Source organism: Amblyomma americanum, chromosome 11 (assembly GCF_052857255.1).
Source record: "Amblyomma americanum isolate KBUSLIRL-KWMA chromosome 11, ASM5285725v1, whole genome shotgun sequence".
Taxonomy (NCBI): Eukaryota; Metazoa; Arthropoda; class Arachnida; order Ixodida; family Ixodidae; genus Amblyomma; species Amblyomma americanum.
In genome coordinates this window covers 21,928,012-21,939,701 of record NC_135507.1, presented here as the reverse complement: position 1 = coordinate 21,939,701, position 11,690 = coordinate 21,928,012, and the positions used below count along the sequence as shown (strand labels likewise).

General features: G+C 44.8%; 2 protein-coding genes across 2 annotated transcripts; one reads left to right on the top strand and one right to left on the bottom strand.

Moving 5' to 3' along the window:
- Positions 1–266: 266 nt before the first annotated feature.
- Positions 267–2,775, top strand: CNPYb (FGF signaling regulator protein canopy b). Its single transcript, XM_077644526.1, has one exon. It carries the CDS (start codon positions 880–882, stop codon positions 1,510–1,512), a length of 633 nt encoding a protein of 210 aa, XP_077500652.1. The 5' UTR covers positions 267–879; the 3' UTR covers positions 1,513–2,775.
- Positions 2,776–5,247: 2,472 nt separating this feature from the next.
- Positions 5,248–11,173, bottom strand: MED8 (mediator complex subunit 8). The gene is made up of 7 exons (XM_077642822.1): positions 10,954–11,173; positions 10,755–10,873; positions 10,455–10,599; positions 10,212–10,352; positions 8,327–8,411; positions 7,581–7,739; positions 5,248–5,367 (listed from the first exon to the last, which is right to left on the bottom strand). Exons 1-7 carry the CDS (start codon positions 10,957–10,959, stop codon positions 5,288–5,290), a joined length of 735 nt encoding a protein of 244 aa, XP_077498948.1. The 5' UTR covers positions 10,960–11,173; the 3' UTR covers positions 5,248–5,287.
- Positions 11,174–11,690: the final 517 nt, after the last annotated feature.

Sequence of the window (11,690 nt, the reverse complement as noted above, 5' to 3'; positions counted from 1 at the left end):
TGTCTGGGTACTCGAACAGGAAGTGATTAATGTTTGCTTTAGAGTGATTGCAGAGATTGCAGCGGGAATTGTGTTCGGCTGTACCAGTGCATCCTAAGTATAGAGGAGGCACTGGCTGTACACATCAGCGAGTAGATATAAGGGCGATAAGGGTTCGGGAATAAACCAGTGTGAAGTTGTCGCCAGGCGGCCTGGCAGCATCAAAACTTCGTACACTGGTACCTTGGACAGATGGATGCATACGGCTCAACTCTTTAAACCAGACGGTGGTACAAGCCACCTAGCCTGTTAGCTGACCGTCGCGCAAAGAACGGCAGTTAAGTAAACTATTTAACATTTTCTTTGATATGCAGATTACAAATTGTAGATAAATAGTTGCCTGATAGGTGGCGATGCCATCGGTTTGTTTAAATAACTTGCATAGGTATTGTGTCGATTTTTGGCTTAATATTGCAGTCATAGTTCATATGCTAACCTTTTATAACTGCTGAACTGGACCGCCCTAACCGCCTGTTCTCGGCTCTCTGTTCTCTCGGGTTTTGATCCACGAAGCCGTAACAGGCAGTACCGGCGGCGGTAGAGATTCTAGAGAAGCACCCTTTTCGGTGCAGTTGCTGCTGTCGTACAGCTGGCACTTCGCTACAGGTGAAGTTCAGTGGTTCTGTTGCAGCGTGTACTTATTGCGAGCTGTCCGCTTCACGCGAACACGCGTGCGGCTCCGGACGACAGCAGCGCCGGACGTCATCTGTTGTGCTCCTTATCTAATCGAAAAGAGCAATGCCTGCTTGCGTTGCCAGCGGGCTGCGCGCTTTCCTACCGCGACTTTGAGCACGTTCGAAAGGCTAGTTCGTGGCTTCAGCCCAGCTCCGGAGAGGGACGATGCGCGGCCTGTGGCTCCTGGCGGTTTCACTCGTGGCCCTGCTGGGCGCCAGCGCAAAGGAAGAGAGCTTCGAGGAGGCCCACTACGGAGTCAAGTACGCATCCCGGTGCGAAGCCTGCAAGTACTTGGCCGTCGAGCTGGAGGCGCGCCTCGGCGAGACCGGCAAGACGCACGACGTGATCGAGACCGGATACAGCCTGGACGGCGGCCGCAAGCGGAAGAAGTACACGGTCTCCGAGCTGCGGCTCGTGGAGTCGCTGGACGGCGTTTGCGACCGCCTGCTCGATTACAGCGTGCACAAGGAGCGCAAAGACAGCACGCGTTTCGCTAAGGGCACCAGCACCACCTTCCGCACGCTGCACGGCCTGGTAGCCAAGGGGGTCAAGGTGGACCTGGGCATCCCCTACGAGCTCTGGGACTCGCCGTCGGCCGAGGTGACGCAGCTGAAGAACCAGTGCGAGGCCCTGGTCGAGCAGTACGAGGCTGACATCGAGCGCTGGTACTTCGGTAGCCAGCAGCAGCCGCTGAGCGCCTACCTGTGCCGCGACCGAGTTCTGCGCAAAGGTGACGCGGAATGCCTCGACGACCCTGTTCCGAGTGGCGAGCAGACGGCCCGGAAGTCCGAACTCTGAGGCGCGCCTGGTGACTGTGAATCGAGTGGACAGCACTGTCTGTTGCAACGCACATAGAAACGCGGCAGAAAACTTACGTCTGGTGTATCAGTCGGTGATGGGTACAAGACGGGCAATTGGAGATCAGATCGAGAAAGAGAGAGCACGCATCTTCGTGCAACACCAAGTCCAGTGTTAAGAATGCAGGATAGCTTAACTAGAGTGGTCTGGTATGTGCAGAAAAGTGGAGGGGCTGATGCGGTCCAGTTCGTCACATTTTTGGGCAGAGCTCAAGCTATAGTTTGGAATAGGGACTGGGTGCAGGCGGTTTGAATGTGTGGACAAACACGGAGTGTGCGAGTGGTATCGACGTGCTATCAGAATGAGCAACTTGGTATGATGGTGACACATGGTTGTATACACTGTGCACACTCCTAAACAAACTGTGAGAATGCATCTCTTAACACACCCTTTTTAAACAAAACAAAACTTGTCAGCAGTATTGCATTATCATTTTTTGTATAAATGCTGTTCGATTTTAATTAAGCTGAATTTATTTTGGAAACAATAATTCCAAGAAATACAGCAGCTTGCAGTTCAGCAAAGTGGGCTTGTAACGAATGATCGACAGCAACAAAGCACCACTTTCATACTACAGCAAATATGCCATTGTGTGGCCACATATTAGCTGTACTTTTAAATGCAGTGTCCTTACTTAAGTGAAGCATGAATCAGCACAAAGAATTCAGTGTTGTATGTTACCTGCATACTAACAAGCACTGGAAGGTGTTCTTTACTTGTAATACACGTTTCTTCCAATGACAAAATGTGTGTATAGTGCGACACGTCATAAGCCACTTCTTTACAAAGTGCCCATCACGGTCAGCTCTTCAGGCAAGACTGCTTAATGCACAACCGCATTGTGCCACAAAGCGTGCACCAAGTCTAAAAGGTGTGACACATGCTATTATGCTCAGTTATGATTGGCAATGTGTATGTAATGTGGTCAGAGCTTGTGCCACAAAGCAGTGTGGGTCTGAAATATGCTGTGAAGTCGTTCATTTAACTGCCACTTGAAATGGAAGGATCGCCTGCAATGTTGCTAGATGTTTATACGTATATTCGTGTGTATTCAAATGCTACAAGGCATCAATTGCGGTATAGTCGCAGCAGGCCTGTTGCATGCGACATTTGGAGCTAGTCTACACATTTTGTCACGTCTACTTGAACATGTGTGGATTGTCAGCTCTCATTCAATAAATTATGATTACGCTGTAAGAAAAAGGTCTCGACTTTTCATGCAGGTTAATGTTTACATGCAGTGTGTGTGGCGATAAATTCAAGCTTTCACTACTAAAAGAGCAGGAAAGTGTGCAAACTATGCAATGACAAGGCCCATGTGCTGTACTATTGATCTAGTGGAAGACTGCTTTTCTGCCCCAAGCAGAAAATTTTCTCTGGAAAAACCACATTGAGGTAAGAAAGTTCAAGAAATGCATTGTGCAGATAGGACCTCTGCATCCAAGAGTTGAGAGAGTTGTGCTGTTGCAAGTGCCATCCATTTGGTTCATTTGTAATGCATACCAGCCAAGGTGACTTAGTAGCTATGGCATTCTGCCAAGCTTGATGTTATAAGTTTTATCCTAGCTGCAGTGACTACATTTCAATGCACAAGTGGCCGTGAATTGAGGTTTTGGTGGTTCAAGGAAACCAGGCCAACAGAAATTAATCCAGAGACTTCCGCAGATTTGCTTTGGCAGGTAAAAATCTGCCACTCGGGTCACAATGCATGTCACGGGGCTCTTGCCTTTCCACAATCATTATTTTGTTAACGAAAAGTTTAGTCAAACAAGCAGTTTATATCGGCATGATGATGTTTTGGCAGTGGGAAGACAATGGCACAACAGATATGCCCACCTTTTGGTTGACCTGCTCTCGTTGCTGTGGAAGCAGTGAACAAAGTGGCTTGGTGAGCTAGCAAGATGAACCAAAGCCTAATTGCCCATGGTATAGCATGGAGTTGCCAACGCATGCCATGGCTAGGTATACTGCATGCTTAAGGGAAGATACAGCTTTGAAATCCCAAAAAATAGGCAAAAAATCGTTTTGAAAATTTTACCCACTTGTATGCCTCATGCTGTTCTGAAGTTTCATTCCTGAAATCAGCCGGCAAGCATACAAAAATTTTGTGAATCGCAGCATTGGAGGAAAATGCTTAATAGACGCTTTTCTCCAGTACAGCGCCTCACCTTGTGGAGGATATTTCTTCAAAACTATCTATTTTGACCCCATTTGTTTTGTTGACTCTTAGCAGGTCAGACCATCTTCCGCAAATTTTTTAACTTTAAATTTCTTATATGAAATTCTTTAGATATCTAATGTCTACACTGCAACACAAATTCACAACCAAAATTTGTGGTCATAAAAAAAAAGTATGAACACAATGAATGTTGAACCAGCCTTCTGCCACATTTTCTTACCTCTACAGCGTTTTCACAAGATTCAGAGGAAAAATATCTAGAAAACAATTTTCAGGAGATAGAAGAGAAATTTTGTGACAGTAGTCATAAAATTTCGTGTAAATACATCCATAAATATTTTGCTCAAATCCATGTCCCCCCTTAAGGGACACACATAAGCACATACATAATGCATGCCCAATCTTATTACCAACAGATACTGGTATCATGATGTGGTTTACAATGCCACAAGTCTTAAGCATGCACAGCACAGCAAAATGTGCAGAGGAACTGTGGATCCATTCCTTAGGAGCAAATACCTGCGGAGGTGTTCACTCAACCTTATCAAATACAGGCTGTTTGTAAGGTACCCTACTAACCTTGAAACAGCAGGCACACGAGAACTGCGTTTTATTGCCGCGAGTCTGTTGGCTGACCACATCCTAGCCAATCATCTGAAATACATGATGACCTTAGGATGACCTATACAAGTGATATCAAGAAAAAAAATTTTTTCTGAACTTGCAACAAATTCAGAGAAACTGAATGCAGAATAGTTTGCTTTATGCAAATTTTATCTGATTGCTGTCCCCAGTTTTTGACTTGCACTTCCGAAACCACTGCCCTGTAACCAAGGCCACCGCTGTCACCACTGCCTACAACTTGGCATCCTCTACTATCTTGAACAGTTGAATGTTGACACCACCGTCACCCATCCAATGGCAGTAACAGTATAACATCATGATGATGTGATAGTGAAGACACAAAACGGGAGAATGACATTACTTTCTCATTCAGCTTACAAGTGTTACGTGGTATGTGTGATTGTGCAGCGTGTTTGCCGAGGTCATGATGGAAGCCCGCACTATTACAACTTGCCAAGCTCAAGGAAAGGAAGCCAACTGCAATGACGTCAAGAACAATTTTTCTACATGGTTCTCCGACAGTAGGCCATACCGCCATTCACTTCCATATGACAATCTCACTGTGTCCTTTTCGGTGCAGAGGTCACGAGTTTTAATCAACTGACAGGAAAAAAATTTAACATTTTTAAATAATGTTTTCTGGTCAATAAATGAATCTTCAGCTGCTGAAAAGCATCAATACAGGCCACGAACAGCCAAGTAATCTGCATGTACTAAGAACAAAAAACAGTATGGAGCTTTCCTTGACGCCCCTTGGAAGTCACAGAGGTACACACTGCATGCATAGTCATGGAGCCAGCTCTGGACAAGATGGGCAAGAGAAAAACATTGCCACCATAAGCCCTGTATAGATCATAGTTGAAACAATAGGGTGGAAGAGTGAGAGAAGCTTTAATAATGAGTGCCGAGCAGTCACCTCCCGTAAGGGTGAGAGGCGCCAGCTGACTTGATGTTGGTCTTGATGGCACTTGGCATCTTGCCTGCAGGGTGCACTGGTGAGTGGGGAAAAAAGAAGGGGACTCGCTTAAATACTGTCCTCTAGCCTCGGAGAACACTGAATCAACACCACATGCAATGTTTTGCACATGATTCTTCTGGTCAAGCAAGTACCCAGAGCTACCAGGCGAGCTGTACTTGGGCACCATGAAAAGCAGTAGTTTGACTGTTCTTGGGATTTAATATGTTCAAGCAATTAGCCACCTTTATTGCTTTGCTAAGTACCAAAGTCCACTTCAGAACACAGTTCTTCTATTCTACCTGATTGGCACGCAAACAGTAAAAGCTTGTTGTCTCAAGACGCCATGCAAACAGTCGGGTTCTTTCCATTTATAGCCAGAAAGAATCCAACCAGCTATGTTTCTACTTAATATGTGATCATACTTTCCAGTTCACTTGGACCACACAGATTAAGTTCATTGGAGTACAGAACCCAAATGCGTACTAAGCATCAATTTTTGCTTGCCCACCTTTACACGCTTTTAACCCGAACAGCAGAAGTACTCTGTGGTGACTAATGTTACCAGCACTAAATGTGCACCTGTGCACCTCTGGTACGCACTGGCTAGCAGAGAAGTTGCCTTCAGCTGTCTAGCTGGAGGCAGCCGACAAGTGCCAGATGTTCATTGACATTGCCCCAATGGCCACCACATGCTGGAGATACCATCTACGCAAGTGGCAAGGAGTTTTATATTTGTTGTTAATACCGTGAAAATTGCCGGCAATAAATGCATGCAGCAGGCCAGAGCAGAAGCCCTTTTTGAAACATCTTCACCTGGTAGGTGGCAAATTCTTTTCACGAAAGGGTCAGACACAAATCCGTTGTTTGAGGCATCGACCACACTTGTTTAAGTTTAAACTGCTGTATTGCATGCAGCACCAGAGAGAAACGTAGGAAAAAAACACTTTCATAGATTGACTTTGCCAGCACAATGCGTATCTATATGACACAGATGGCATAAGTTTGCTACAAACCATCTTTAAGGTAAAGGCAGCAATCAATGACTCATGAAGACTTAAAGGAGTGGTATTCGAAAAGCTGTAATTTCAGCACAAACGAGAACAAGAATAAAATCAAATGCCAGAAAACTAATTAGTTGATGGTGTTATAACATGTTTTATACCCATGCAACATAGGCACTTTGAAGGCACCCAAACTGAAATTCAATCAAATGAGCGCCCAACTCAAACCCGCTAAACAGGTGGCTCAAATGGCTGTATAGTCAATACGCCATCAAGTCAATAGTCTATCAAGTCAACACAGCAACGCGGAACTCTAATGAGATTTCCTGAGCCATCGAGTGGCATCAGAACCTCTAAAAGGTGACCGCACTTAGAAATTCAATTCATCTAGCAGAAATAAAAGAAAGAGCCTGGGCCCAAAAGAACTAAATCAAGAATAATACCAATGTAAATCGTCACACAAAAACACATGACAACTACTTGCTCAAAAGTGGATGAGTGCTACTACAGCTTGTTCAGAACAATGGCATCAATTCTAAAAGCAACTGAAACTACTTAAGCAAATAAACATGCTGTTTTTAACTTTTTCAGATTAAGCTTATGTGCTGGTTGTTTGTGCGCATGAAAAATCACCAGTGGCAATGATGGAGTCACAAGACCTTGTGAGATAAAGGAAACTATCAACGCCAATCATGTTTGTTATGTAGCAGCAGCACAACTCCTTTGAGTGGACTGAAAACCTCAAAGACCCGGTACTTGATTGCTGTTTGAAACTGTCCGTGCAAGGCAGGCTTTTTTATCTGACAAGTGTCTCTTTTTTTAACTTGGAATTTTGAAGACTCCTTGGAAATGCACTGGCAACAATGAGCACACATGCTTGCCTGTGTCTCCCTGTGTCCATTTTGCACAAAGTGAATGGTGCTGAATGTTCGACCTTCATTAGCCTTTCAAGCTTTTGCTCCTTTGGCTTTCAAGCCCCCAAGAACACTTCAAGAATACAAAAAGAAGACGTCAGAACATGGCTGATTTCTCCCAGAGTGCGCATGTAGTGCCTCATAACAGTTCAGTACATGTTTTTTGCGTGGAGGCTTGAGACAACTTATCACACTGAAATCGTTCTGTAGCTGCTCTCCAATGCAACGAATTAGTAGAGGTGTCTGCTGCCCCCCCATCTCCCTTTTGTTGGCCACGTAATTGGCTGCAGATTCACTGCGGTGTCGGGCACATGTTGAACATAGGTGCTTACTAGAGAAAGCCTTGGCGCCTCTGGGCTGGGCTGTCGGCAGTGGGGACTGGCTCTTGGGGGAGCCAAGGCTGGGCTTCAGGCCTTTGCCAGTGCTCAGGGCACCAATCAGGGCATTTGTGTCGGCCAGGGAGGATGTTTGGGCAAGGGCACTGCGTTGGCCTGCAAAGCGCAGAGATGGAAAACCTGTTGAGAGATAACTGCAGGCGATGGGCGAATCCCCGTTGACGGTAATCTGCACATCTGGTGGAAGTCTCCCTTCGTTCTCCCCGTCTCGTCTCGCATGCCAGCATGTGCTTGAAGCCTGGCCTGACATCACTCACTCAAGAATAAGAAAAAATCCATTCCAGTTTGAGATTGGGAGAACAGGCATATGTGTGGCTTTATGAAATGTTTGTGCGCTTTGATAAAAATTTCAAGTTGGACCTAAGTTTACTGAAGACAAAAGAAAAAGAGCATTGATTCTATCAGAACATTCATGTTGAGTGCACTGTGCACGAAAAAAGTAGTTGGCTGAGAATGTCACAATTTCACCAAATGCGTGAGCTGAACAGTGACACTACTGGAACCTTATAGCAAAAGGAATGCAGTTGGATAAACAAATGAGTGCCGACTGTTATGTACGCTGTGGTGTCATATTGTTCTGTGTGCCCAAATCAGGCGGAGGTCGCCAGACTATGAGAACTATTAATGGCACACAAGGTAGACTGGGTGAATGGAGCAAGCAGTTAACAGAAATGATAACTCACTTGATGTGCTCTCCCAGTCCTCTCGTGTGGTCTTGAGCAGCGTCTCGATGGTATTTACAATTTTGTTGAGCGAAGCTATTTGTTTCTGAAAGTAAACAAGTGTACAAGTTTAACATCCACACTGTCAGCAAGTAAATGAAGGACTATTAAGGTGTTCCTCACAAATCACGGCAGCCAATGATGCCAATGTTCTTTGGCGTGCACGCTTTATACACACCATGTGTTCCTTTTTCATTATATACACGTCGACAGCAAAGAGTGAACGTATAGATCTTCTTCGATTCTGTTAGCAAGCCACTCAAGTCACCTAAATGCCAGCCAGTCCATGCAGCATTTAAGTCATTTCATCAAATGGGGGCTGCACTCGAACCCTTTGTCAAATCCCTTGCTGCGAGGCGCCCAGCAGCAAAACCCATCTGACACCTCTACCAACATTTTACCTGCATTGACACAGCTGTTCCCAATGCCATGAAGAATCCATTCACTGAGTATATGCTTAAGTTTCTTGACAAAAATGCCAACACCACCAAATTTTTGCCTACTCAATGCCACCACACACAGAGGTGTAAAAATGGTTGTTAGAGTGCCTTTTATGTGCCAAGGCTCAACGTAGCCTATCAGCCAGACGACATTCATCATGTGCACCAAACCTTGGCCCACGGACATTTTGAAATTTCTGTCATCGAAATGTAGCCGTAGCAGCTGCAACCTCACGCCGAGTAGCACAATGCCACGGCCACTGAGCACTCGTGTCCCGAGTGGTAACAAGTCTGTATGTCTGCTCTCAAATGAAACTTGCCAAGCTATTGAAAGTTAATGTAGCACTAAGAATGTGTTCACCCAGACCATACGCTTCTGTGAAACTTAAGATAGCTTTGTATTTTGTAAAAATAGACTGTATGGTACTTTCAGGCTATGCCGATGTTTGTTTGGAAGCAAAAGACACATTTGCTGCTGAGAAAATTGTATTTAAAAATGAAACATGATCTTCCCCACCACCAGATGCTCCCCGTCCCTTCCTTTTCCAGCTGTGCTAACAGGCCTTTTGAAGCCACCCACATGCAACCGCTTATCTAGGTAACATGGCTTATCAAGGTAGCAAGAAAACATAGAAAGCTTGGCCACAGTTTCAACTCAGGTTGGCGATCAGTCCTCACTTGACCTATCATTCTTTAATGCTCAATGCCATCCCATGCTTCCAAAACTTGCAAAGCCACCTTGGATATTGTTTGCCTCCTTTCAACTTTCAACCCACCCCAGAAACTGCTACATCCTTGAACACATTGACCACAGGTTGTATTTCTCGACCGGTTAGCTTTCCCAACCTGTTGCTTAACGTCAAATGATTGGTCACCAGTCAGGCTGTTCTAATCCAAGGGAGGAGGCATGGCGGACGTGTTGACAAGGTAACAGTTGCTGCCGATCATACACAAAGACAACCAGTCAGTGACCTTTCAGCAGTGACTATAGTAACAAACTATCTTTATTGATGATGGCATCCCTTACAGTTCACTTCCACATGAATATGATCACCAGTTTGATGTGGCTGCTAGTCTAAGCCATCACTCTGCACCTCCATGGTCTGGATAACTTGAGGACCTTTATATCTAACTGCCACTTTTGGATATGGTCCACCCAGTGTGCTTGGGTAAGCCCAAATCCAGTAAATGCAGTTCCCCCACACTGTACTTGGTTACTTTCTTTGATGCTTTTTGCAGCCTGAACTGGCCACAACCACTAGACTGCTGCGCACACTTGTTCCACCTCTCCAAAGACCCCTACCTTGTTTCACCCAAAAAAAGGTGCTTTCTACATTCCTAGTTCATAAAAGCTGTACTTGGCGGCACAGAGCTACCTTAAGCTGCAAAACAGTAAGCATTCCTACCTGACCAGCGTCCAGGGACATCTGGTTAGCTTTGTTGTTGATTTGAAGCTCTGTAGCTTCCACTTCCGGGTCCGGCTTGGTGCGCAAGTAGTCAGGTACCACCTCATGATTGAAGAACTGAATGCGGTTCTCAGTCAGCTTCTGTAAAAGCAACGGCACTCTTTTAAGCACACGAAGAGCCTGGCACAACGCGAAAATCAACTTCGCACTGGCTCAAGTGTTTGGAACCACTGCAGTACGTACAGCAAGCTCTTCATCTCTCTCGGGGTTCAAGAAGAGGGGCAGCAAAATTCTGTTTCTTAGCGGAGGAGTCTTCTCATTGCGTAGGACTTTCATGAGGGTGTTCAGCTGACCAGACAGGAGAGCGAAACTGTTGAGAACTGACGGCCTGCAAAGAGTGCCAGCGGCCGGCACAACGCCACCCATAAGAATCTTGTTTCTGCTGCCGCGAGCTCTCGGGCTCGCAAACCATCGAAACAGGTAGTACAAGCAGGGCACACCGAAACAACTGCCGAAACAATCGTCACGAGGCGAGGAACTCACCATTGTAGCGTTTCGTACTCAGTCTCGAGTTTCACTATGAAGCCTGCAATGGAATTCTTCAAGTCTTGAGTCCGGCTGATCATGGCATCAAGTGCTATGTCCAAGGCTTTCTCTTCTCTCTGAAAAGGAATGACTGCGATGCAAACACTACGGACCTCTGACAACTAAGATCGCACTTTTCCAGGAGCGGCGCACCTACCTCCATAGTGCAACAAGCTGTCAACCTAGGTTTTCTCTGCTTGCAGTAAAATACCACGAACGAACGCAGAAATATACCTCAGCTAACCGAATGATTGTAGGATTAAAAAACAGACAGATCTATAAGTGCAACCACACATGCGCTACCTGCATCTTCCAACACCGATGCAAGTATGCAACTTGTTTTCCCAGGTTTTTTTTTTTTTTAACATATTAACACTGCTGGATAGATGGACCTAACATCCCCCTATGCATCAAAAAAATGGCGAGCGCCACCTTGCCTGACATAGTCATGTTTTTTTTTTCTAAGCCAACCAGTTATTCGCAACAAAGTCGAATCAATGCTACAGTTATTTTTACAATGTAAAAAAGAATTAGCAATCTCAATACTTGTGTTTTCTTTAACCCTTTTTTTTTACATTGCTGTCAAGTTTTGTTTTGTTTCAAAATCAATAATTTATTCAAAACAAAGTAAAATCGAGTCTCCAGTTATTTTTACAAAGCAATAAAAATTTTACAAATCAAAATTTTTTTATTTTTACATAAATGAATAGGTGGACCTAACCTCTCTGTATGAATCAGAAAAAATGGCGAGCGTCATCTTGCCTTACATAATCATGTTTTCCTTTATTTTGAAGCCAATAAATTATTTCAAAGTAAAAACAATGCTCCAATTATTTTTACAATGCAATAAAAACTTTACCATCCAAAATTCCTTTCCTTTTTTAAAATCTTTAT